The sequence below is a fragment of the Dermochelys coriacea genome, chromosome 14, assembly GCF_009764565.3.
Source record: "Dermochelys coriacea isolate rDerCor1 chromosome 14, rDerCor1.pri.v4, whole genome shotgun sequence".
Lineage (NCBI taxonomy): Eukaryota > Metazoa > Chordata > Testudines > Dermochelyidae > Dermochelys > Dermochelys coriacea.
Genome location: NC_050081.1, coordinates 7,134,175 through 7,161,897, shown reverse-complemented (window position 1 = coordinate 7,161,897; position 27,723 = coordinate 7,134,175). Strand labels below are relative to the sequence as shown.

At 42.9% G+C, this 27,723-nt stretch overlaps 1 protein-coding gene and 1 long non-coding RNA gene across 7 annotated transcripts in view; one reads left to right on the top strand and one right to left on the bottom strand.

Annotated features, from left to right (window-relative positions):
* Positions 1-10,282, bottom strand: part of LOC119842703 — a 31,804-nt gene extending 21,522 nt beyond the window's left edge. The window contains exon 1 of the long non-coding RNA XR_005288791.2: positions 9,953-10,282. This is a non-coding gene — a long non-coding RNA (uncharacterized LOC119842703). The remainder of the gene's footprint in view (positions 1-9,952) is intronic.
* AXIN2 (axin 2) overlaps positions 1-27,723 on the top strand; it is an 83,432-nt gene that overhangs the window by 43,519 nt on the left and 12,190 nt on the right. Inside the window, exons 1-4 of one of the 6 annotated variants that reach the window (XM_038371116.2) lie at positions 9,983-10,007; positions 12,735-13,708; positions 20,081-20,221; positions 27,300-27,402. In XM_038371116.2, the coding sequence (XP_038227044.1) occupies positions 12,885-13,708; positions 20,081-20,221; positions 27,300-27,402 (1,068 nt within the window). In that variant the 5' untranslated portion in view covers positions 9,983-10,007; positions 12,735-12,884. Of the gene's footprint in view, positions 1-9,982; positions 10,008-10,348; positions 10,742-11,134; positions 11,510-11,533; positions 11,951-12,734; positions 13,709-20,080; positions 20,222-27,299; positions 27,403-27,723 lie in introns of those variants that run through there. The other 5 variants (XM_038371115.2, XM_038371117.2, XM_043496309.1 and 2 more) reach the window with 5 other exon arrangements.

The window sequence follows — 27,723 nt, the reverse complement described above, 5'->3', positions numbered from 1 at the left end:
TCTGTAAATGAGGATAATGCTACTCACTGTCACAGTTCATAGAATCATAGGACTGGAAGGAAACTTGAGAGGTCATCTAGTTCAGTCCCCTGTACTCATGGCAGCACTAAGTATTATCTAGAGTAGACCATCCCTGACAGGTGTTTGTCTAACCTGCTCTTAAAAATCTCCAATGATGGAGATTCCACTACCTCCCTAGGCAATTTATTCCAGTGTTTAACCACCCTGACAGGAAGTTTTTCCTAATGTCCAACCTAAACCTCCCTTGAAGCAATTTAAGGCCATTGCTCCTTGTCCTATCCTCAGAGATTAAGAAGAACAATTCTTCTCCCTCCTCCTTGTATGTACTTGCAAATTGTTATGTCCCCTCTCAGTCTTCTCTTCTCCAAACTAAACAAACACAGTTTTTCCAATCTTCCTACATAGGTCATGTTTTCTAGACCTTTAATAATTTTTGTTGCTCTTTTCTGGACTTTCTCCAATTTGTCCACATCTTTCCTGAAATGTGGCTCCCAGAACTAGACACAATACTCCAGTTGAGGCCTAATCAGCATGGAGTAGAGCGGAAGAATTACTTCTCATGTATTGCTTACAACACTTCTGCTAATACATCCCAAAATGATGTTCACTTTTTTTGCAACAGTGTATAGGGCAACTGCTCTAGTATTCCCCCTCTATCCAGCAAGAACACATGCTTGAAGGCTTCCTGTTCCTCAGCCATCACCTCTTTTGGATGGAGACATGCATCTCTCTTACTTCTGATGGATTCTTCCAGGCTGCACAGCACATACCCCCTACACCGTGAGTTCCCCTGCAAGTCTGACTACACAGGCAGGCATGCTCTGCCTTCTCCTCAGAGGCTATAAACAGCATAATTATCCATTAGATGCAAGTTATCATGCAACTTTTCCTAAGCAAGCACATTTATTCTTAGAGTGAAAGCATTACAGAGAAAACATATTAAAACAAAGAAAGAACCTGCACACATGCTATGTAGCTTAACAGAGATCAGCCCAACTCCAACAAGGGCCTGGACAGTGATCAGTCCTTCTATGGTCACAAGTTCATAACAGCTGTTAGACTCAGAGGATTAGAAGGGACCACAAGGATCATCTAGTCTAACCCACTGCCAAGATGCAGGATTTGATGTGTCTAAACCATTGAAGACAGACGGCTATACAGCCTCCTTTTGAAAACCTCTAGTGAAGAAGCTGCCACAACTTCCCTAGGCAGTCTGTTCCATTGCTCTACTGTTCTTACAGTTAGGAAGTGTTTCCTGAGATATAATCTAAATCTGCTATGGTGTAGTTTGAACCTCTTGTCCCTCCCACCCCCTGTGGCAAGAGAGAACAACTTTTCTCCATCTTTTTATAGCAACCTTTCAAGTATTTGAAAACCGCTATCATGTTGTCCCTTAATCTCGTCTTTTTCAAACTAAACATACCCAGTTCCTCCAGCCTTTGCTCATATGGCTTGCATTCCATCCCTTTGATCATCTTTGTCACTCGCCTCTGGATCCTTTCCAGTTTCTCTACATCCTTTCTAAACACTGGTGACCAAAATTGGACCTAGTACTCCAGCTGAGGCCTAACCAGCACCAAGTAGAGCATGCTATGCCTCTGTTAATGCAACCTAAAATTGCATTTGCTTTTTTTTGCAACAGCATCATATTGCTGACTCATGTTGAGGTTGGGATCCATCACAACTCCCAGATCCTTGCAGTGCTGCTGCCAAGTCAGTTATCCCCCATTCTGCATTTGGTTTTTCTTCCAGAAGTGCAGCGCCTTCCATTTGTCTTCATTTAATTTAATTTTATGATTTATATCCCAGTTCTCCAATTTATCAGGATCCCTCTGAATTTTAGCTCTAGCCACCAAAGTGTTGGTAACCTCCCTAGCTTTGTGTCATCTGCAAAGTTGATCTCTAGTCCTCCATCCAGGTCATTAATAAAGATGTTACGCAACACTGGACCCCCAAACAGATCCCTGTGGAGCCCCATTTGAGACCCCCCCCTCCAATCTGACATCATTCCATTAATGGTTACTCTTTGTTTGCGGTTGTTTAACCAATTACGTGTCCACTTAATAGTAGTTCCGCCAAGCCCGCATTTCTCCAGCTAACTTATCAGAATGTCCTGTGGGACTGTGTCAAAAGCCTTGCTGAAATCCCGGTATATTATGTCCCACCTTCCTTGGTGACATGCCCCTATTTCCAAGCCCTGTAGGTATCCCTTTTGATTTTTAGATAGCTCAGATATGCTCCTTTGGGCAGCCACATTAGTCTCCTGAGCCTCTGCCTTGGAATAGCCTCATGTTGAGCCTCCAGTATTACATCTTTTAGGAACTGCCAGCCCCCTTTGACTCATTTTCTGTTAGATCAGAACAAGCATCCACATGAATAGATCAAGTTTTTCCAAGTCTTTCCCAGAATGATTGGGGCCCCTTTTGAACAGAAGGTCCCCTTCGTTTACTGGATCAGAAAGCAAGCCCTGAGATGATTTAAACTCAGGCTATTTATCCAAAAGTCCTTTGTCTGTTGGCCTCTGGAGAATCCAGTTTGAACTAGTCTAGGCAAGCTTCCCTAGGAGGTGGTGCCTTTGTAGAGGTGTTACAACCTGAGTGAATTTGCCTAATCACCCCTCCACTGTTCTTAATTCCTGGAAAAGCTGTGGTTTCCATCCTCCAGGGAATTACGTACAATCACTGGCCCACAATGGTATGTAAACTTAATTCAATAAGGTTGAACTGAATTCAGTAATAGTTGTCCAAGATATTGCAGGAAGCTTCCATATCTCTCTCACTGACTTCCTTTGCGAAGCATTTTGAGCTCTATGGATGAAAAGTGCTATATAAGACCTAGGTATTATTATTTCTCAAGGCCTTAAGATGTGATTGTGCAGTGGTGCTCTTCACATCATTATTCTTTCCAGGAAGCACAAGGTGCAGAAACTTAAAACGAATGTTGGCCGTAAAAGGCAATTGTTTAGGATGCTGGTTATGTGTTTTCTTCTAAACAAAAATGAGCCAGTTCCTCAGAATAGTTCCACTGATGACAGTGGAATGACACCAGTTTAAAACACGTGAGGATCTGGTCTAATAATTTGTCCTCTATTGCTTTTGTGAAAATCAAAGCTAGGGTCTAATTTAGCATCTTGCGAAACATCCACAAAACTGCTCCTCCCAATGATACTGGGAGGTGTCACAACTGATCAAGTTGTCCTTGAGCAGGTGGACAGCTTCAGCTAGGTTTGAGCTGAGAAATGCAACAAGGCATTATGACAGGTTTCAGAGGAGCAGCCGCGTTAGTCTGTATTCACAAAAAGAAAAGGAGTACTTGTGGCACCTTAGAGACTAAAAAATTTATTTAAGCATAAGCTTTCGTGAGCTGAGCTGTAGCTCAAATAAATTTGTTAGTCTCTAAGGTGCCACAAGTACTCCTTTTCTTTTAACAAGGTATTAGAAATTCTAGGAGGCCAGAAGCGGCTTGATCAAATATGTCATCACAGACAGGAATATTCCAAGGTGAAAACAGTTTTTTAAAATGACTAAATTTAGATCTCTTAGTTTGATTATACCCATAAATAACTATGGTTAGGAGAGCTGACCAGAGCTGCACTGGTGTAGTCTTTTGAGATTCAGCATTAATGGCATTTGACCTACTTTTATGCGGGAAGGCAACTACCTGGAGATATCTCTTTCAGAGTGAGACACCAATGAAGCAACTGCCTGGTGGGCAGAGAAGACATTGATGGAGCAATATGCCTGAAAGTTAACTAGGGGAAGTTTACACAATGGTTTAAAACATTTTTGTGTTATAATGGGCCCTCTGACTGTTGTTTGGCCTCATTGCTAGTATTACACAGAACCACTGAAAGCAGAGATAAAGAAACCTGATTTGATCAACTGCTTGAGTTCCTAAAGAAGTACAATATTTTTCCCTCCAAAGTTTTTTCCCCTCTGCTCCAAGGAGGCTTCCTGGAAAAATTCCCTTTTTTCCAATAAGCTGATTTCAAGCTCTTTGTCTTAGATGTAAATGTCATGTCCATAATGTCAGAGGGGGTTAGCACATTTGGCTGCTACTGCTTATACAGCCTATTTTGTCACTTTATGACACTTTCACTGTGGCGTTATATAAAATGCAGGACGTAAGGTGCTATGAAGTGAATATAAATTGTTAATTTTGCTATCTGTTCAGTGTGGGAATTCAGATTCAATGTAGGTTGGTGAATCACAGGAAAAATCAAAGATATACAGTTTCCTTGGTAGCTGTAGTAGCTACCTGAACATCAAAGCTTTCCTGTAGGCTATAAACAAGGATTTCCACAATGCCAGATACTGGTAAAGATGAAGGAAACTCTGGAAGTTCTACTTGTACCCATCATTGACTATTTATTTAATCAGTCTAGTTCCAAGTGTACCCTAGCAGTATATGTACCCAGCATGTTTACACATCACAGATGATAATGAGAGAATATATTATTATAAGGTTATAAAGTTTTCATCAACATGACTTGGGGATGTTCACATTACCCAACAGTGGCAAATCATGTGCGACTCATGCAGGATCATCCCCAGGTTCCGGTATTCTGGCTTGTCCTTAACACCAAGCTACCTTCTTTACGATGAGTCCGTCTGTCCAGGTTTTAGGGGGAGAGGGATGTGATAACTAAGATGTTTGTAAAACCTTTCGGAGTTTCCCAAGTTACTTGACCCATCTAGCCCAATTCCAGCTTGAGGTTGGAAGGGAACTGAGTCCCTAACTGGGCATGCATAAAAGTGTGCTTGTCTCTTTGCAAATGTGGCCCACGGTCACTGTTTTGGAGGACAATGATGGTCAAGTGGCACCAAGTGATATAAAAAAAAATAACATCAAGTCTGTGTTGCTGTATATTGGCCCCTGTGCTGTATTACCCTCCAGGTATCATTTCCAGGGCAAGGGTAGTGTTATTACATGAGAGCTGTCTACCAAAATGGCCATTACTGGTTAAAATACACTTTTACAAAAATTACATTTTTGAGAAGCTAAACTATGAAAATGATGCCTGGAGAATTCTTTGAAAGGGTGCGTGTCCTGTCTCACACATGTTTGTACTCCTTCGAACCCACTAGAACAGAATTCTAGTACAGCACATGATGCTGTTTCAGCCAATCAGACTAGAGTACATAGTCTGGGTAATTAAATGGATGTTACCCATGTACGACCTTAGAGCTCCAGTTCTTCCCCTGTGAATGATTTAACCACAAGAGTTAGTAAATAGGAGAGAGAGCTTTTTATGTTCGAATTTCTGGTTCAAAGTCAGTCCAGGAGATAAGTAGCTTCTGGATAGCTATTACCTTCTGATGGCTGTTTGGTGTTTTATGTGAAAAGACTTTGGAGATCTCAGTCTAATCCCTAGTCAACAGGTGTCCCCATCGAAAATCTCACCACTGGAATGGACAATGAGACAAGAGTTGTAAACTCTTCAGGGAAGGGGCCATCTTTTTATTATATGATTGTAGTGCCTGGCACAATGGGGCCTTGATCCATGACTCAGCACTAACCACAACAAATAATAATTAATAATAAATAATAATAATAATACCACGTGTCTTGTAGAGAGAGTTCCTCTAGCTCAGAGTTGAAGCACAACAGTGGGGCAGCCATAGGGAAGCTTGCTATACCTCCCCTGTGGATAGAAGAACTCCAACTTCCAAGGTGGAAAAACTGGAAATCCCTTACATTTTATTTTGTTTTAAATTGAAATGACACCCACCACCTCCCATGATGCCTAGGAGATGCATATATTAATATGTGACTGTGTTAGATACCCGGTTCCTGTGCTATTCAAGATTCAGCCAGCAGATAGCTAATCAACAAATGCGCTCTTCAAGAGGCACCAATCTCTTAGTACCTATAACTCAAGCCTCGGGCCACTGGAACACATGAGCTCTTCGATGAAGTGAGCTGTAGCTCACGAAAGCTTATGCTCAAATAAATTTGTTAGTCTCTAAGGTGCCACAAGTACTCCTTTTCTTTTTATTGACTTATTTGTAATCTTCCAGGAGGTGGTAGTCAGGACTGCGAGGAAGCCATACAAAGGTCTCAAAACCACAGGTCAAGGGAAATAGCTTGTTTAGCAATACAATTAGTTACAGATTAGAAATTAGAGAAAAAATATATTTCTTTTGGTTTTTTTTCCCTCCAGTTTGCTCTGTGGCTTGACCACACTTGTTATAATTTTCTCAGTTTCTCCTGTATAATCAGTTAGGGCCTTGGCCTGCGAACACATAAGCATATTGGTAACTTAGCTGAGTAGTGCACCTGTCTTCCACAGGACGACTCATATATTTAAGTGCTTGCAGGCCTGGGCCCTTTGCTGGTATTTCTTCATTGTCTGTGTGGGGTCTTTAACACAGCAGCTAAGTGTGAAACAAGGGCCTGATTTCAGACGATGAGCATCCTCAAGTCCAATTGAAGGCAATGGGAGCTGTCAGGTACCCAGCACTTCTGAAAACCAGGCTCTTAAGGAACAATCTGTTCCACCTTGCATTTAGCTGTGACACTCCTTACCTTTCCCACACCTGAAGTAGAGCTTGGTGCAGCTCAGAAGCTTTGCCAATAGACCTTGGTCCAATGAAAGATATCACCTCTCCCAGGCCCTTAAGGAAACAGGTATGATTGGAGAATGGACAGGGGAGCGTAGGGGTAGGTGCACTACTTCAAACTGCTTCCCAGTCTTTTCTTTTTTTTTTTTTTTTTTAAAAAGGATGAAATTGGCAGGGCCTCTTTGATGTTTAAAACCAAAGAGAGAGACCCACCCCCACTGGGAGTCCTCCTGCAACAGGGCTGAAGAGAGGAGCAGGATTCCCATATATACTTCAGCCCTTACGCTTTGCTTCCAGCGGCTGGCCTTTGCGTTTCCCTGCCGATCACAAGGGATCGCCCAGCACCCACCCTCTTCCTGCCGCCCCCACCTGCCAGGAGCAGACTCATTCATGAAAAGGGACCGTCAGCCCCGCCTCCCCCGCACGCCCGACTGCAAATATATCAATCGCCGGCATGTGGCTCTCGCCCCGCTGACTGTCCAATCAGAGAAGCCGGGGGAGGGCGAGGGGCCAATGGGAAGCGTCCGAGGGACACACACCAGCTGCCTGATCGAACTAGAGCTGTCAAACCTCATGCTCCCTGGGAGAGATCGCTCCTCCCCTTCCCCCCCCGCCCCCTCCCCAGGGTTTTTTTCTTTGACACCCTCGGATCTGCAGAGAGGCACTAAGACAAAGTATCATGCACGGGCACGGAGGGGAGGGGGTGTGTGTAATCATCCATTCCCAACTCAGAAATAAACGCCCCCCCTCCACAAAATAATTATTCCTCCCCCCATCCTCACCGCGCACCACGTGCCGCTTATGGCACCCCCATTCCTCCACGCCACTTACTGATTATTCCCCGCACACAAAATGCCCGAGCTCCTCAGGCTGATTATCCCCCCAAATACCCCAGTGCCACCTGTTGATTGTAGCCCCCAAAATATGCACCGCTGACCAGTCCCCTCCCTATAATGTTGTCTTGCCCTTGCACTTGGTACTTCAGGTCAGTAAATTAAACCCAAACATTAGAGACAACTAAGGGTTCCACCAACTTTCCCACCACGGCATGAAATGTAAATCTTTCCCCTGGCCCATAAAGCCTAGTGGTGGCACTTCAATGACACGCTTCGTTGGTTAGCTTTGATTTTACAGAAATAAGTGGCCAGATCCTCAGGAGGTATACATTGGCACGCATCCAGGAGACCCCCTGTTTATACCAGCTGGGGGTGTGGTCTTGACTTCAATGGAGCTACCAGCTGAGGATCTGGCCCCATTGATTTCAAGGGAGCTATACCAACTAACATCCCTGGGGATCTGGCCCCATTGTCTTCAGTGGATATGCACTAGCCGAGGATCTAGCCCAAGGTCGTTTTAAAGAAAGAACCCTCCAGGGACAAAGTATGTTTCTGTATTAGCAGCTTTTTTTCCATGGTATTTCCCCCACTTACTCCCAGACCTAACCAAAAATGCACCAGTTACTGTTTACATCTGGCCAGTGGCATTAAATGATGGTGAACAAACGAGAAAGACTGCTCCAGACTCTGGGTACTGGAGACAGGCTGATGGAAATTCTACATAATTGCTATTTGCCTTGCCTCCACTATGTATACTTTGGGGAGGAGAGGGGGAATGTATGCAGAGCAGAGAGAGATGCAAGTCTTGCAGTTAAAAGTTAGTTTGAAAGGCTAATAACAGGTTGCATGTAGCTTTTGCATTTCCAAGGGATTGTCATAAATTACATTCACAAAAAAGAAGCTGGTGTTTGAAAAGCATAGCCCATGTGCTGCTTTTAATTGCCTTGCAGTGCCAGCCCTGCCCTGCAGCAGTCACCATTCTAGACACTGACTTCTCTGCACACATGCATTTTCAAAAATGTTGGCACCTAAATCAAGTGGCCTGATTTTCCACCTTTTCCACTGAGAACAAATGGGTGCTGAGCACTTTTCAAAATTCAGCCCTTGATGCATATAGTAACGTTCTGACCATAACATATTTTCCTTAGATTGTGAGCTCCTTGGACTGTCCTTTTTAAGAGCTGGGGCACTGCTGTAAATAAATAAGTACATATAATAATGCGTGCAACTCAGTGCACATGAATAGTTCTATTGGGCCTACCCACGTGAGTAAAGTTACTTACATGCATAAATATTTGAAGGATGAGGACTTTACATCATATACTCTTTGGGCAGGGACTCTGCCTTTCTATGTACTGGGACAAAGCACTGTGAGTGAACCTGTTTGGGGCCTCTGGGCTGAATCATAATCTAAAAAATAACAAGGAAAATCTGATTACAAAGTTTCTTCATGCCATCAAGGAAAAAACACCAGTTGCCTTGTTTTGGCCATGCAGAGGGAAGTTTTGCCTGCTTTTGTTCATTCAGTTAAAAAAAAATCTGAAATATGCATTCTGTGTTACCTAGATGGGGACAGGAAAAGTTTTTCAATACACTAAAAGCTGCAGCAATAAAGTTCAGATTGAAAGTGGGACTGGCCCTTCTACTTAGGACAGGGGTGTTCTGGTTCTATCCTTCCCCCCTTATCTGAGTAAGGGAGTTAGTATAGCCTATAATGTGGGACTCAGGTGACATGAGTTCTAATCCCAGCTCTATCCCTGGCCTGCTGGGTGACCTTAGGTGAGGCCCTTTACCTCCCTATAACTTTTAGTTTCCCCATCTGCAAAATGAGGGTAGTGATTTACTTTACCTCCCTTTATAAAGTATGTTGAGACCTCCTGATGAAGTGTCATGCAAGAGCTAAGCTTGGGGGAGAGGAGGGGGACTGGATGAGGAATACAGGTTTGGGGTCCAAACTCTAATTAAAGCCTTTTGTATAAAGTTAAAAAAAAAAAACCCATTCTGTGTCTGTTTAATATTTCACATATGGGGAGAGAGGGATGTGAACACAGCTTAAGCCAGGATTCTGTTTATGTGCCAGTTATATTACAATCAGATATTGCTTAATTAGGCTGCAGCCTAAAACCAGGCATTTGGATGATTAAAACGGGCCCGTTTTCTCCTCACAGAAACTGGGGGTTTTTTGTTTTGTTTTTTAAGATTTTTTTTTTTTTTTAGTATATATAGCTATATACCGCAGAAAAATTTCACCACCCTCCCAAACTAAAGTTGACCAGAAAAATAAATGCAATAAGCTGTTGGTTGACATTTGTCTAAGGGGGCGAGAGTTCAAGAACAACTGATACCTATCTGGCCGGCGGCTGGTGACAAAGCAGAGACAGAGCGCACGGGGGTAGGCAGGCTGATTGAGCATGGAAAGGGTTAAAGCTGGCAGCCGCCGCGGTAAAGGGGGGGGTGGCCTGTCCCTTTAAGGCTCCGGCAGCTCTGGGAGAACTGCAGGGATAACACGATTGGGGCGGCAGGATCACTTACTTCTGACGTTCCAAAGCCTGGGGGAGTTGGCTGGAGATTGTTTCCCTTTGATAAGGTCCTGGCAACTTAGTAACAACTCAAGAGATGGGGGGAAAAAAATAATAATAATAATTCCAAGTCTAAAAGCTTTCATTAAAAAAAAAAAAGGCGCAACATAATAAAGAAAAAAAAATCCTCCTTTGAAAAAGAATTAGCTCCAGCTGTGTGCCAGGAGGCCACGGGAGTGTCTGGCGCAATGGTGTAACAGGAAGCTGAGGCGTGTATGGGGTGGGTAGTGTGTGTGTTTTTTGGTGGTGGGGAGGGAGGAGGTGTTGCAGAAAGGAGCTTATCTCCCTTGCAGGACCGTTCTTTCGGTTCTTCACTTTGATGTGCACAGTTAAACCCACAGCTCAGTGTTTGTTGGAATAGCCTGGAGGACATTTGGTGCATGGAATGACTGCTTGAAACAGGACCTGAGTTGAAAGAAAGGGGGGGGGGCAGGAGAAGGAGGGAGGGATCAGATCTTTTGTATTTTTTTTAAAGGGGGGGATTGGTAGAAGGAGAGGATCACACTGAACTCTTTTTGCTTTTACTCACACATTCCGTGCAGCCTGCTTCTGCCAATGCTCTCAGATGCTATTGCAAAGCCAGAGAGGAGGAGGAAGAAGAAGAAAATATAGGGGGGAGTGGGGGGGCAAGCGGCGCAACATTGCGGCTACTTTTGGTGGGAAAGGGCAGGGGGGCGGGAGGGGGGTTGTTTTAAGGAGGAACGGAGTGGCGACGGTGCGGAGAGAACTACTGGGATCAATGGTAAGTTGCAAAAGAATGTATGTGTGATCCTAGCGCTGCCCCCCCCCCCCGCGCTTTTCTCCCTCTCCGGGGCGCTTTGATGTGCTCTTCGCTGGGGCTTTGAAGTTTTCAGGAAAGCTATTTATGTGCTAGCTATGGGCAAGCCGGGCTGGGCTGACACCGGAGTGGGGTTTATTTTATTTTTGAATTATGTTGCAAAAATCGAGATCTCGGTGCCTTTTTTTCTGTAAGGGGGGGAAGCTTTTATTTTATGGGCATGGTGGGGAAAGGGAGGCAGACATAGTAGGGTGCATTTTTGTTAAAGGTGGATGTGGTGAGAATGAGATCTCTCTCCTCTTTCCCCTCTCCTCCTCCTCCATACCCCTCCCACCCCACCCCCCAGCACCCCCTGTGAACTCCAAAGAGGCGCTGCACGCTTAGTTAGGGGTCAGTTGTTGTACAGGACTCGGAGGAAACAAGTAGCTTAGGACTCTCTCTCTCTCTCTCTCTCTAAGATCTCTTTCCAACCTCTCATTTCTCTGCCCGTCGCCATTTCTGGAGCAGGTTTTTTTTATTATTATTTGGCAGGATTGTCCTTTGTGGGCTTGGCGCCTCCTGGATTGTTTCTTCCCTGCTTTAGTTTTTATTTTTGGAGGGTCTCTCTCTTTTTTTTTTTTTTTGGTTGCAGGAGGGGTGGTTGGATGTATTTATTTTTGCTCTAAGGTGGGGAGCAGGGGGCTGAGCTTGGAGGAGATGAGAGCCCAGGCACGGGATGCCTGCAGCAATCAGGTACATTATAGACAAGGAGGAGGCTCTCTCTCTCTCTCTCTCTCTCTCTCTTCCTCCTCCCTTTCTGCAAACGGGACTCGATATTGCAAGACTGATGATAATAGGGGTGACATATTGAACTGCTTGTTTATGTGTGTGTGAATTTTTGCTTGGGTTTGTGCAGCAAAGAAAAAAGCCAGGAACTCAGTTCACGCTTTCTGATTAGTTTGAGAGCCTTTCACATGCGTATTAAACCAGCTTTTTATTGGATGGAAGCAGGTATTATTAAAACTGTAGAGAAGCTTTTAAAAATCATTCTGCAACCGTGTAGTGAGTGTTTACTTTTTATTGATTTTTTTAAACCTATAGCCAGATTTAGTTAATTTCACATTTACCTTCTAATGATGGAAACTTGTTCTAATAAAAAAAGTCACTAGTGAGTCAGCCTTTGAAGGCTAATGGGTTGGTGATTTTTTTTTCTTCTCTCTTTCAAACTTTTAACAAGTGCATGTGCTTAACTTAACCAAATCCATGGGAGGTGGGGTTTTTTTTTTGGGGGGGAAGGTTGTAGTTAACTTCTGAAATGAGTCAGAATTGTTTTTAAAATGAAACATTGTAGTGATTTCCCCCCCCCCCCCCAAAAAAAAGTCTTTCTGAACGTGCCTTTCCAAAACAGCATTCAGCATTGTGCTAGAAGGGCTTCTGGTGATCATAATCTAAATTTTTAAGGAGTGAGAGGAGAGGGGGGTAAAATGGAAACCAGATGCCGAGAAAGGCACGTCTTGTTCTCTGCCTTGAGTTATCTACAAAAAAAGAGGCAAAATTTGGGGGGGGGGACGACTTGTGTGTGCGCGTGTGCGCAAAACTGGTTTACCCTGCAGACAGCAGAACAGAGCCAAGTTTGTGTGTCGGATGCTATCATTGAGAGGGGAGAAGGTGACCTGTATTTTTGTAAAGAGGGGTGTCTTCCCTGGAGACGGGTTTTGTAAGTTGTGATTAGATATGCAGTGTAAGTGAAGGGTTAATTCTTTTCCTTTCCAGCCGCGCCCCCCCCCCCCAAGTTAAAAGTGCGCCGGGAGTTCAGAAAAGCATATCTGATACTTTTGATTAACACTGTAGATAGCTGCGTTGCCTTTTTTTTTTTTTGACTGTGAAGAGTTGAAAAGCCTGTTTACTTTTTGTCTTTGATGTTGGGTGGATCTGGTTTTGATTAGATCAATACTCTTTTCTTTTCTTTTTTTTCCAGAAAGGAGGCTCAGAGGATCTCCTGCTGACTTGAGAGGGAGAGAGAGAGAGAGACACACACACACACACACACACACACACAGAGGCAGATTGCTGAGGAACTTAAGGGGGAGGGGGGCGGAAAAACCCTACCAGAAGAACTCGTGGAGCCATGAGCCGCGCTGTGTTGCTGACTCACCTTCCAGACCCCAGCAGCAGCTTCAGGGAAGACGCCCCCCGCCCCCCTGTGCCAGGCGAGGAAGGAGAGACACCATGCCAACAGCCTGCAAGCTCGTTTGTCATGAAAAGCCAAAGCTTCAAGGCCATGTCAATTTCTTCCAACCCAAGGAGGAATGAGGATGGTCTTGGAGAGCCGGAAGGCAGTGCATCTCCAGACTCCCCTCTGGCAAGATGGACCAAATCCCTGCATTCCTTGTTGGGGGATCAAGATGGTGCCTATCTTTTTCGGACCTTCCTGGAAAGAGAGAAATGTGTGGATACCTTAGACTTTTGGTTTGCCTGCAATGGCTTCAGGCAGATGGACCTTAAGGATACCAAAACTTTAAGAGTAGCCAAAGCTATATACAAAAGGTACATTGAGAACAACAGCATTGTCTCCAAGCAGCTCAAGCCTGCCACTAAGACCTATATAAGAGATAGTATCAAGAAGCAGCAGATAGATTCTATAATGTTTGATCAGGCACAGACTGAAATTCAGAGTGTGATGGAGGAAAATGCTTACCAGATGTTTTTAACTTCTGATATATACCTCGAATATGTACGGAGTGGGGGAGAGAATCCTGCTTATATTAACAGCAATGGACTGGGGAGCTTAAAAGTTGTCTGTGGCTATCTCCCAACCTTGAATGAAGAAGAAGAATGGAGCTGTGTGGACTTTAAAAACAAAATCTTGCCTTCTGTAGTTGGGCTATCCAGCAAGACTTTGAGAGTTACAGCAAGTGTCAGAGCTACAGAAACGGCTGAGAATGGATACAGGTAAGAAAACGCTATGGAAGAAATCCTCCTTTTGTTTTGATTTTAATTACTTTGAGACTATTATTCTTTAAAAGGTTTGAGAAGTGGGTGTTCAGTTTTAGATGGTTTTAAAACAGAAAGCTAGCAACCTAAGCCAAAAAAAAGGTTTAAAAATGGTCCAGAAATCTTATTAGTTAAGCATGCCATTGGTAGATTCAACATAGATGCTTATGTCAACCTTAAATATTCAGGTGTTTATTTTGGTTTTTTGTTGCTCTTCTGAACAGAAGAAACACTGTATTGTGCTGTTAAAGCTTATTGGCTCTTTCAGTTCTTATACACCAAAAACTTCATAGCAACTAGATGCATTAATTATTGCAGCAACTATCAAACATATGATGTGTAACGGTAAAGAGCATCTGTATAGGCATATGAAAAATGAAACCTTAATTCACCACTAACCGGTGCTTAAGTTGATTGGTTACATGGAATGCAATTGTGTAGGAATGGAGCAGGAAATGTATGCACTTACTACCTAGTAAAATACATGTAAAGTTTGTATATGTAATATAAAATCTCTCTCTCATCACAATCATTGGTATCATGTCAAAGCCGTTCCAGATGGCTTTGAGTCAGTTGTATACAAGAGCATAAGATCTTAGCATCATGTAGCCATTCCAGGAATAGGGTTATAGTAGGTCTGGTATTCTCTTATTGGCAGTGTCTTGAAGTTAAATTTATTAAAAGCTGGATCTATGTCTTAATGCTAAGTTCAGAGTGTGTAGTGTCTGTTATGTGATACCAGAGGCAAAGTCTTCATTATGCACTTAGGCAGAGAGATTTCTGTGATACTGAGCCCTTCGTTTTGCTGTATGGTTTGTTGAAAAGGTGGAGTGAGGGGCAAGTAGCCCCTTACAACATGACCATGATCATATTCTAAATGACTAAAATTGTCTTCTGAAAACTTATTTTCCGTCCCCCCACCCTTTCCATTAATGTGAATTGTTGAATAAAGATCTGGGGCAAAGTGATCTGTTTTCAGTTGTATGCTCTGTCTGCTAGCACAGATGCAAGGAGTTTGTTTTTCAGTGTGGTAAGTGCTTGACATCTGGTTTACAGGAATGTTGAGAGCAGTTTCTGTGATTCATGGACATCAAAGGGCTTCAGGCTTCTATTTCAGTTGTATTCTGAGGGTGGTTGTAGGGCATCTCTCTGTTCCTTTCCTGCCCTTCAGAGAGGCTGCAGCAGGTGATCAAAGTGGATCCAGGGACTGGGGGTTAATTCTTCTTACACCTGTGTAAATTTGGAGCAACTCCTCTGTAATCTATGGAGTTACTCTCCATTTTACATCAGTTTTGACTGAGAGCAGTATTTGGCCCCTTGTCTCTTCTTGAGACCAGCTTTTTGAGGGAAGGGGCTGTAGTGCTCTTCCATTCGAGGGAGTTTGCTGCTCTGAGAGCCTAACTGGCAGCCAATTTGTGGGGATGTAAAAGTGCTGAGAGCCTCACTCCCTTGCACAAGTGTCATAGCTCAACATCTACTGTTCTCCAGTACTAAACTGTGCTGAGTTGTGATGTTCTGTTATCTTTTGGTCTTCATTGGAATTCAGTGCCTGGTTGGGAATGGATTTAACATTCTACCAGTTGCTTCTGGCTCAAACTTTTTCATAACGATGACTAGTGTTGCCTTCCTGGCCAGGAGTACTGATGGCCATCATGCCTTGAGATTGCAGCTCTTTCAAGTGAAGCATATTTTTTTGCTACTGAGATGCCAAATCTGCCCCCGGAGGTGAGGTGGTGCTATCTGCTTTGATCACCTTCTCTTGCATTTTCAATAGCTTTTGAATCAAGATCTCTTGACTACATGGAGAATGCAGAGAGGGAGGTCAAGCTGAGATTCTTCCCAATCCAAAGGCCAGGAAACCTGTTTCCCTCCCCCTCTCCAAGTTATCCTTGTTCAAAGGGGTGTGTGCGTGCGCGTGCTTGCCAGCTGGTAGCTATGGGGTGCATGGATGAGTTGTGTATCGCTATTCATTGCATTTAGGATTGGAACTGGAGCTTGGTAAAGAAGAGTCTTCACTGAGTGGTGGCCAAACCACACCTCCATCCTGGAGTGTGACACACAGGATTCAAAGCACTGCCCAGACTAACTGCCTACATCTGCCACTATCTCCTAATAAATTTCAATTTAAGTATAAATAGTAAGACAAAATATAGGATTAGAGTCTGGAAAAAAAGGGAATTTGGTGTGTATTAAGTTTTGGTTATGTATGTGGACTCCTGATGTATAATAAATACTTTGAGCTTGTTTGAGATTTCCCCCTCCCCTGAAGCACTACTTTGTAGAAGTATTAGATGCGTGTCTCATGGTTTTTGTGAGACTGCGACCCTCAAACCATTGAGTTTGTGTTGGACCCAGGAATGTAAGATGGAATCTGATTTATTTATATTTGGTTCTGAATTTATCATGACTATGTTTTATGTACATGGAACTCTAGAGACCTGCCTTCATAATGGATTTTTATTCAATCCAAGGTGGACTCATCTGCCTCCCATTAAGTTCTCTGTTCTAACATCAGTGAGACTGGCCTTGCTTTAAATAAGTTGGGGCTAGCAGATGGCCCTCTGCTGGCTCAAAGTGCTTCCTGTCCTTTGAAAGAACTCGCTGATGGAGCTCATTTTGTGTGAAGTTATTGGAACCAAGTTTGGCTTCAATTATCAAAGTAAATGATGCCATTGTAAAGCTATGCTTGAAGCAGTGTTCTCCAGTTAGAGCATGGAAGCTGTGATTAACATCGTTTTGCTAATATGTATATTTTAAGGGGTTTTTGTACCCCTGTTGTGCCGTGATGTTTGTGTCTCAGTAAAATATTTAGTAAGATTCAGTCTTGCCTTTGAAAAAGCACTGCTTGAGTATTTATTTCTCAGTGTGTAAGTCTCTGGTTTAAACTGCCAGACTGCTTTTTATTTCTGAGAGCCATAGGTTGACTGTGTGTGTGCTCACCAAAAATCAGGGTTGCTGGAACAATGTGTATAGAGGGGGTGCTGAGCACCATTAAACCAAACTGTAAACCCTATATATGATGGAAACCACAGCAATCCAGGGTGTGCTGCAGTACCCCTAGTTCCAGCACCAATGCCAAAAGTGCTCCTAAATTGCATTGTTCTAACAGGGGATCCAGAAAAGAGCCCCATAAATTCTAGTCGCATTGTAATCCCTCTGATTTTTTTTTTTTTACCCATTGCCTAACATAATGTATAGAGAGCTACATGCTGTGTGTCATCTCATCAAGATAAGAGATAAGAATAGACTGAGAAACATCAGTCGTTCTCCTTGATGCTCCAGAGCAACTGCTACCTGACAGCTGAAAACACTTTGCATATTGAGTTTAAAGATTTTTGTGTATGTGCAGAATCTGCATCAGAGAACTCCACTTTCCAGAGGAATTTGAAATCCTTGAAGGCAACTTGATGCATATGGGTGCAATTACTGTAGTGTGGTCAAGTTTTTAAAAAGTTAATCGTAAAAAAAAAAACAGCCCTAATCACTTTTCTTAAAGTATATGGGAATTTCTACATGGAGCTATTCTGAATCTTTTTCTGCCTTTTTTTTTTAATAAGATGATTAAAGACAAAGTAAAAGTATACATGTGTGTTTAAGTTAACGAAGTTCTGAAAGGTGACATTCTGAATTATACTTGCACAGTGGTTCAGTATGTCTGGGGTGAGGAGGGGTTGGTTTTGAAGTACTCCTCAATGAGTTAAACTTTATTCACATAGGGTAGATTAAAAGCTGAATTTAGAGAGATGAAGAAGGACACACACACACACACACACACACACTGAACCATCTTTCTATTAAGTGATTAGATAGCCCTTTTAATTTTTTTTAATAGGGTTGCAGCATGATTAATTGCTTCTGTATTAGCATGATTAAATAGCAACACTGAACATGAAATAAAAGGACGGTACTTAAGACCCACTTAAAAGTAGGATTGCTTCAGTACATATGGTGAGCATCTTGAAACCGAATACTTTACAATAATAAGCCTAATGGGTCTGGGTTTTGTAGAAGCAAGACATTAAACAGTTTCCAGTGGAGTGATAAAAAGTAGAGGCTTCAGCCTTTCTGTGAGCTACCAAAAACTAGCAGTGGCCTAAAGAACGTCACTGGAACCTTACAAGCTGACTTGTATTAGCAAGAGGGTTGTATTATTTTAAAAGGACACTTTTTTTTTTTGTGGTGGTGGTGGTGGTGGTGATGGTAGGATAACTTGGCTTTCACAGCATGTGGAATTAATTTATCTTTAAGACTTCTTTCCTGTGGCATTCCTTACTATCTATCTATCTATCTATTTTTTTTTACTTAAAAATAAAGTCTTGATCTTCCCATTGAAATGACTTAGCATGCTTTGGAAAAGAATGTAATCCCAGCTGTGCTTAAATACCTGACTCTTTGCAACAAGGCCTCCTGCAAAGCTCAAGCATGAAACTGGGGCCTAGAACTTCAGTCATGCTGTTTGCAGTAGGGCTCTCATACCAAAGAGGCCCATCTTCTCCCCCCACCCCACCCCACCCCCTTTGCTTAAGCCTTTGCAAGGCTCATGTTTTCCCCTTGCTAGTGAAACAGAGGAATGCAACACAGCAGGGGAGTAGGGGAAACTTGTTGTTTGTGAGAGAACTGAGTTAAGACCACTGAAGAGGTCGAAAGTGTGTAACTGGGGCAAATGAAACAAAGGGACTAGAGATACTAGCAGGAGGGAAAGTGCTGCTTTCCATTAAGGCAGCTGGGCTGCTCACTTAAATCAAGCTGGCCTCATCCAATCCCGTTGGGGTGGGGGTGGGGAGTTTGAAAGACCATTTAAAAACCTGCAGAGCATGCTATCGTGTTCCTGAGGCCCCCAAGTGCTGTGTAAGTGACCCTAATTATTAAAATCAGTAGACCTTATCAGATAATGAGGTTCTGCTTTGATACACAAACTCAAAAGCTTAACAGCCAAGACCTGCATTTATATATAAATATACCTCTGAAAACCCCTTGGCACAGATCACTTACTGCAGATTGAAAGATTTGTAACTGAATTTAAACTCTTAAAACTTGGAATCATTTTGACCTAAACATTGTCCAGTGATTAGGTGATCAGGGCACCTGGGTTCTCTACCTAGCTTTGCAATACTGTGACCTCAGACTTTGTTAGGTCAGAGTTTACAGAAGTGTCTGCTAATTCTTGATTTCTCTGTTCTTGGATACCCAACTTGAGATACCCAAGGCTATTTGTTTGTGTTTTATCCCTCCCCAATGGTGCACTGATCTTAATTGGCACTGAGCACTCAGAACTCCTAGGCACCTCGGAGGTGTCACCAAAAGTTAGAGTACTCTTGAAAACTGGCTTTGTAGTTTCCCTCTTTGTAAAGGGGGCACCAGGGCACTCCCTTTTGTAAAAGCAGTTTGAGATCATATTGTTAAGATGGCTTGTATAAGTGCTTATTATTTATTAGTAATTCTAAAGCTGATCTGATGTCAGTGTTTGCAGTCAGTTATCTATGGTGCCTGAAAGGAGAGGTGGTAACATTTTCAAAAGCACCTAAATCCTATTTTTGGAAGAGACTTGGGTATTTAATGGTTCAAGTCCTAATGACTTTCTGTGCTCTAAGGGCCAGATTTTTAAGGGTATTTAGGTGCTTCTGAAAATCTCAGTAGGTGCTTAACTATGTCTTTGGTCACCAAATACCTTTTAAAAATCGGGCCTCAAATCACTTCTGAAAATGGGATGTTGGGTATGTCTACACAGCAATAAAAGACCTGCGGCATGGCTGAGGCTGGCCTGTGTCAGCTGATTTGGGCTTGTGGGACTTCGAAGCTAAAAATTGCAGTGTAGACGGGTGACATGGCACCCAGGCTCTGAAACACTATAAAGGGGATGGAGTCTCAGAGCTCGGGCTACAGCCCAAGCCTGAATGTCTACTCTGCTATTTTTATCCCTGCAGCCAAAGCCCCTGAGACTCAGTGCTAGGGCTTTTTACTACAGTGTAGACGTACCCTTAGAGTCCCAAATCCCTTAGGTGTGTTTGAAAATCTTGTCCAGAGTGCTCAGCCACCTGCTTGATGTTAGTGTTTTATGTAGAGAATGGTTGGTGGCTATGTAGTTCTGGGTCAGTCTTATCTTGACAGCTAACACACAGTAAACTTCTTGTGGACTGGGAGAACACAAGCATTCTGAGTGTCTACTGGACGTAAAACAGCGGATGGATAGTTTTTAAAGATTATTAAAATTATTATTATTATTATTAAAGTTATTCAGTGTCTTATGTGCACACTATCCATGAGTATGATGCTAACCTGTACTTTTTTCAGATGTAAAAATAATGCAACCCCTATTTTGCTTGTCCCTAGGTCATTCAAGAGGAACGATCCTATTAACCCATACCATGTGAATTCTGGCTATGTTTTTGCCCCAGCAACTAGCGCAAATGATAGCGAAATCTCTAGTGATGCCCTCACTGATGATTCCATGTCAATGACGGACAGTAGCGTGTAAGTATCCACTTTAGCAAAGTCCTCTGGAATTTACCTCTCAAACTTAATTGTGCTGATGTGCCACAATGACTTGCCAGCATGACGGTTCTATCATTTTAATACTGCTTCCACTTTTTCCATTGGATGAAATCACTGGAAGGCATCTTAAGCCATCCAGAAGTATTGCTGATCGCTCTGCTATTTACTCAGTTGTCACAGATATTGGCTGCAGTAACAGTGGTATGTAGTTCTTCCCTTTTTGTTGATTGCCACTTTGCAACAATTCTCATTTTAATCCTCAACTGAGCAAATGTGTGTTCTCCCATATGATGAAAGAATAGAATAGAAATACTGCTACTAACACATGGAATATATTTATATTTCATCACACCTTTTTATTTGAAGGCCCAACCATTGTCATTTAAAAAAAAACAAAACACAAAACTTTCTACAGGAATTGCTTTCTGTAATTAGGGTTCACCAGTAATGTCAGAATCAACACTAACAGGGTTACTGACCTCCAGGGACAATAGCTGCACATTATGATCTTTCAGAGAATTGTTTGAATGGAGCTTTATGGATTAAAATGTCAAGAGTCTTAAGAGCCTGTGGAGGAGAGGAAGGATGGTCCTGTGGTTAAAAACCAAGCTTGAGAATCATGAGATCTGGGCTCTGCCACAACTTGCTGTATAACCTTGGACAAGTTGCTTAACTTCTAAAATGGGAATAATGATACTTTTCCTTCCTCATGGGGGTGTACTGAGACTTAATTCATTAATATCTGTAAAGCACTTTGAGATTCTTTGATGAAAGGCAGTATAATGAAATGCAGGTCACGCCACCGAAATGGACCAAATCCTCTGGAAAAGGTGTTTGTTAAATAAAATAGTGTGTTCAAGGCCTTAATCTCATAAATGCAACTCCTTCAATGTCTCTGTTGGATGTGTAGAGTGTACATTTCCCCCTGCCCCTTCCCCCCCCAGACCTGCTTGCTGGCTTTTTAAAGTCACCAATCTGCTGCCTGATGATGTACACATTCTTTAAAGGAAAACAGCAGATTTTTTACAAAACATCCTAGATGCACAAACAAATGCGGGGTTTTTTTAAATGCACGTGTGTTTTGAACTGATATTATGGAAGAAATAGCTTGTTGTCCCACCGGATTCTCTTATTGAAAAATATTGGCATTAAATAAAAGCGCTGAATCATAAGGTGACTTCTTTATTTCATCTTACTGGCTCTAGTTGTATGTGATCATGTGTCAACAGAGCATTCATTGGGTTAGTCATTTCTGGACCAATGTAGGGTCACTTGGGATTCACAAGGCTAGGATTATACCCTCTCTTCACAGCAATGCCAATTGTAGGCCTTATACAGATGAGAGCACTGAGTGAGAAATAAAGTGCATGGTGGATGAAAGGCTTAACTGAATCGCTTTCAGCCTATTGTTAGTCTAGGGGAGCTTAGAGGGGATAAGAGGGTAGCAGGCCGCTTTGAAATTTACTTGAACAAGTGAATAGGAGCTCCCCATAAAGCAGTGCATGAAAGGAGCCTGGCTGTTTTTTCCTGCCATAACAATAGCCAGTGCAGACTGTGAGGAGCTTGGGGAAGCTTGGCTGATTAAACTGCTGGGAGCTTCAAGGGTTTTTTTGGGGGGGTGAGGTGGGGGAGAATGAGAGTAGAGGGGGCATGTGTGGATTTCAATAGAATGCAGGTTTACATGGTGTTAAGAGACAAACCTAGAAAAGTAATAGTTCCTGCTACAAACTGAGCCAGTCCCTGAACATTTGAAAGTGCAAGACTCCCTCTAGCCATACTTACTCTGTGGGGGTGGGAATGGCCCGACTACTGGAAGTGGTGGTGTGTGAGGGGTGTTTAATTTCTCTCTTGCATGTGTGTGCGTGCAGGGAGGTAGAATAGCTAACCTTACAAAATTACCATAGCTAAGGCCTGATGTAAATAAAGCTGCCTCAACAGAAACTTCAGCAACTATTGCCAATATTGTAATGTAACATGCATAAAATGTCAGGGGTTAGTTGTCCTCTCTGCTGTGGATTATGTAGAAAACGGACTTTGCTAGAGATTCTGAAGTCTTTCTAAAAAGTTCTGCTGCGTGAATTCCCATCATTGTCACAAGCTGTGTCTTGGTGTTTTTTCTTGCTGCAAGTGTGTGGCTCTCCCTCTTTAACACAAGGCTCACATTTACTATTAAACCAGTGATAATGTAAATTAGCTCCTATTTGAGTTATTCCATGTTTATACTGATAAGAGCAGAATTTGTCCCATAAAGCCTATGTCAGTCATTCCAGTAAAGTGAGGTATTAATTTTATAAAAAATCTTCTGTTGAATTGCAACTACAGGTAAAATTGCCAAACAATACACACCCTGTGTGTTTTGTGTGTTTTGTTTTTTAAATGTCAAGTATAAATCTAATTTTGTAATAGCCACAAAGCATCATGCAAATTTCCCTTTCTTGATTGGGGGAGGGGAAGAGGAAAGGGATTTTTTTTTTATTTGCTTATATCTTATTTATGGATTTACTTTGGACACAGGGGAATGCTGCTGAGCGAACTTCAAATATTACCTTATCTTACAAACCAGGCTTTTGATGTTGGCAAGATCAGAGGCTTGTTTCAGAGCCGTTGCCAAATGAAGATGGGAGTGAATGCATATGCGCATGAGTCTGATATTTCAAAGCAGCAGTAAAACTACATTCAGGTTAGGTCAGGCACATCTGAGTCAAAAGGCTAAGATAATTGGCTCAGTTTAAATGGCAGCTGACTGGAAAGAAGATTTCAAACTAGTGTTTCCCCCAGAAAGAGATTGGCTTAGCACCAGGCTGGGTAGCTGCAATGTTTATAATTAAACTATACTATTTAGTGCCTAAACTCTGTAGCTCCTCAGCCCACAGCTTTTAGTAGCCAAGAAATGTGAGTGCAAATGTTTACTGCTGGAGGAAGAGAAGGTTATATTGAAATGACCTATTTGAGGAACTGTTTTTAAAAAACAAAACAAAACACCCCCTCCTCGCTCCAAATAGTAACCCCGGGCTATGCACTATAACATCTACAAAGCCTAACCCTTTAAAATAAAAGGCACTTTCTAGTTGTCACTGTGGTCTATACACATTTCAGCTTCAGATTTTTCTGTAATATCTTTTTCTTATTGCACCCAAGCTGGCTGTAAACTCCCAACTCCAGCTGCATGTCTTGCCGGTAATAAGTGATTGCCCATTCTTGTTTCCCCCTTAAACGTGGCATCATCCCTTGTTCCTCATTATATGTGGAAGGCCTACATTTTAAAAGTAGACATCAAACCGACTACAAAATTGTATCTCTTCCTTCTTTAGAAGGCCTGATTCTCCCAAGGCTACTAAGAAACCTTACCATCTCAGTGAAATGTCTTTTTCCTTTTTTAAAAACTGTATCTTGCACCTTGTTACAAGCTGTAAAATTCTCCTGATGAGTCATGTTTACAGGAGTGAGCAAGGAGCTGATCCTGACTCGTGCATCTGCATTGAAGAGAGAATCAGGCCCCCTTCTCCCTAGTCCATGTTGGTGTCATCTTTTTCGTACCTTTTCTGGAGTTACCCATGACCTATATACATCCCACCCTCTGCACCTTTGTTGCATTCCACCTGCAGCTATCTCAGTGTGGCTCTGAATGAGCCTGACCATGGCTAGAGAGGTGTTCGTATGCTTGTTTCCAAGCCAGTGTTGTCAGTTGTCTGACAGGTACCTGGGCTGCTCTTAAAGAACAAATGTACCATGCTTGGAAAAGCCTGGCTGCTTATTGACTGAAAATGGTGTCGACTCAAAATTCTTACATGACGTGACACAAAAGTGGTTAACTTTTAAACTGACTCAAACCAGGCACTTCTAAATGAAGATGGAAATTCTGTCCTACGGTCACCTTTAGTGGGTGATAGTGAGAGATTCCTTTTTACTATGAGGCAAATCATCCCAGTTTGGTAGAAGCTACATCCCCATGGGGAGCACAGCAACTCTGTAAATTCCAACTTGCTATCATCACATCCTCCCATTACTGCCCCATGGCTAGAGCTGGAGGTCTGGCCTTTAAAGGCTGTAGTCCCCAAAACAGGAGCACTGAGTGTTTGGAAGGATCGGTCAGACATGGCAGTGGAGCTGCCCTTCTAGCTCTTGCCATAGAGTGCCGTGGCCAAGATAAGCAAGACTGGGGTGAGCAGTTCCGATTGTATATTTCTGCTCATTTTGGAGGGGAAGAATACTATAGACAATGAGTCCGTTCCCTCCCTCGGCTATCCCCTCTGTCATTGGAGCCCTGAACTCATGGACTTTAGTCAGGGATGTTGCAGGGCAGGCTTATCTTCTACCCTACCCCACCCCACCTTGCCTCCATACATTTTGTTGCATTTGCGTTAGTGTTTGTGCAGGCTTCTGTGTGTGTGTGTGTGTGTGTGTGTGTGTGTGTGTGTTACGTACAGTACTAGCCCAGGCAGGTGGATGCCTGACATGCTGCTTAAAGTGGAGTTTCTGTCAAATAATACAAAGACAGACAGTTTTACCCTGATGGAAAAGATGAAGGGGTCTTTAATTCCTCTGTATGGAAAGTCTCATTTAAAACACCCTCACCTTAGTAACCCTCAAAAAACAAAATCCCTCTCATCCAATCCACGTGACGAGCATTGATCTGGGTTTTTATTTTCTCCCATCCTTCCCCCTCTGCCCCCATAACTGCTGCTCAACCTGGCTACAACCTAACCCATACTCATGTATTGTTGCAAGGGGGAGGGCCTCCAAGCCAAGTTCAATAGATATTTTCATAGTTTTATTGCCCCTTCTTTAATCATGAGCATAAACATTTACTGCTTGCGATAATGACAGATAGCCCCGGTCGTGGTATGGAACAGTGCACACAGATGCTATGCGTGATTCTCCAGAGTGCATTCCCAAATGGGGCTCTGTGTCTGAGCTACTGCTCTTCTTCAGAGACCTACCTTAGGCAGAATTGAGGGCAGATTTTCATTAGGAACTGAACTGAGCACTCTAAACTCACTTTGCTTGTAACATAACCAATGTCTCCAGTGATGATTGTCCACCCTGATAAATCATTGCCCCAAACATCTCTTTCCTTGACCAATGCTCTGTTCTGTCTGGATTTTCCAAAGTTTCAAACAATAAACTGGTTTGACCTTTTTCTTCAGTCCTTTGCTAGTCCATATCGCTTGTGAATTAGTTGCTTTGTAATGGAAACTTAGACAGCACTAGGCCAAGACTTTCACAGATGACATGGGGTTGTGCACCTCAACATTCGGGTACTCAATTAAAGAAACTATAATGGGGGCCTGATTTCCACCATGTTATGTCTCCTCCTCCCCTCCCATTCCCTTGTGGGTAGATGCTTGGCACTTTCTGAAAATTTGGCCCCTTCAAATTGTCTCAGGCTAGGCACCCGAACATTGAAGCATGCACCTGCACACGAAAAGAATCACTGGTCACTTTTTGGAAAAATCTTGGCCTTAGTCCTTTCGCTGTTGTGAGAGTAGGAAGTGCCATGCTACCATAATGGTGGTGAATCTTAAATTTGTGTGTGTGTGTGAGAGAGAGAGAGATGAGGGTTTGGGGTTTTTTTTTGGGGGGGGGGGAGGAAAAGAGGGGTTGTGTGCGAGGGGAGTTGGTACAGAATGGGAGAAGTACATAATAGCACTCTGGAGTGTAGTCTTCTCACTGGTTATGAGTGGAGCTTATAGTCTACCCTTCCATAGGGCCTTACATCCAAGGACTTCAGAGCACTCTACAAATATTAATACTCAAGTGTTACGGCACCATGTTGGATAGGGAGGTATTATCTTTTATGGATTTGAGGGGGTGGAGAGACTGGAGCACAAAAACTATGGTTGTTCCTCAAATTTGTGGGAAATCCGAGACTAGAAACTCACGATTAGCAGCCATGCTTTTCAGCCACTGGACTATCCCTGCTCAAAGTTCATTAATTCATGGAGGATAAGTCCATCGATGGCTATTAGCCAGGATGGGAGGGTTGCAAAACCATGCTCTGAAGTGTCCCTAAACACCCCTTCCCAAAAGCTGGGAATGTGCGACATGGGATGGATCACTTGATGATTACCTGTTCTGTTCACTCCCTCAGAAGCACCTGGCATTGGCCACTGTGGGAAGACAGGATTGTGGGCTAGATTGACTGTTGGTCTGAGCCAGTACGGCTGTTTTTATACTCTTAATACTAATGTGGGTAAATCTTTGCATGGTTGGATGACAGCATAACTCATTGCCAGAGGAAAAATTGTTTGTTGTCTTTGATGGCAATTTTAATAGCTCTTCTTAGTTGGTCTGGTGTGGCTTTTTGTTGTTTTTTGGGTATTTTTGATTGCTTTATCGCAATGGGCTGACATAGCCAAGAAGAAGAATGATGTCCCATAGCTTTAGGGGCCTAGGTTCTGTTGCTGCACCTTGTAATGACTTTACTGGGTTATGCATGACACCTCGAAGTTAGAAGAGGCTTCTTGGGTCCCACCTGGGGGGAGGGGGAAGCCCTTTGTGACCAATAATTTTTTATCTGCATAATGCTGGCAATCTATGAAGTGCTTTAGACCTAAGAAGCTCCCGCAAACTGCCTACAGTCTATGGTGACATACAGAACAAGTGTAAGGAGTGTGTGAAACCTATTACTGTAAGGCCCCAGTCCGGTACAGCCCGTGTACAAGCAGAGCTCTGTTGAAGTCAATGGGACTGCAGGGATCTGTCCACATTCAGCTGCCTACATGACTGGGGCCATAGCTTGCTCTGCAACTCTTGCCCAGCTACTGAACATCCAGGCCGACTGACTTAGGCTTAATTTCTTTTTTCAGAGGCATTAAACATCCATAGACTTATTGACTTCAGTTGGCATTCTCAGAGCTCAGGACTTCTGAAAATCAGGCCCCTCAATCTGTTTAGACTATTTCAAAGAACATGGAGGGGGCTTGCTGGGAACAGTAAAATGATCAGATAATTTTGCATTCTGTCTTCTGTTTTGGAAAGTACTTGCAATAGTCCATTGACTTACAGAATAATACGTTGAAATAAATAAGCCTGTGACTTGTCTTTCCATTTGCAGAGATGGAATCCCTCCTTATAGACTTGGGAGCAAGAAGCAGCTCCAGAGGGAAATGCATCGTAGCGTTAAGGCCAATGGTCAAGTTTCTCTACCTCATTTTCCGGTAAGTTTGATGCAGAGTCCTCTGAGAAATGGCTGGAGAGAAGGCCCTCTAATAATGCTAGACATTGCAACACCTGGAAGAGACTGGGAGAAATCATTGCGGGTTTACAGGGAAGAGTGGAAAATGGCTTCCTTCTCATCAGCTTGTTGCATCCTTTTGTCTCTGAATACAAAGATTGACAGCCTCAAGAAGAGAAGCTAATAGATGGGTCAGCTCTTCAGCTGGAGTCAACAGAGCTACAGAAATGCAGAGGGATCTGGCTTCTTCTTCTTACTGCCATTGGCTTGAGGTCTTTGGGCTTATTCTATAAACATATAAACC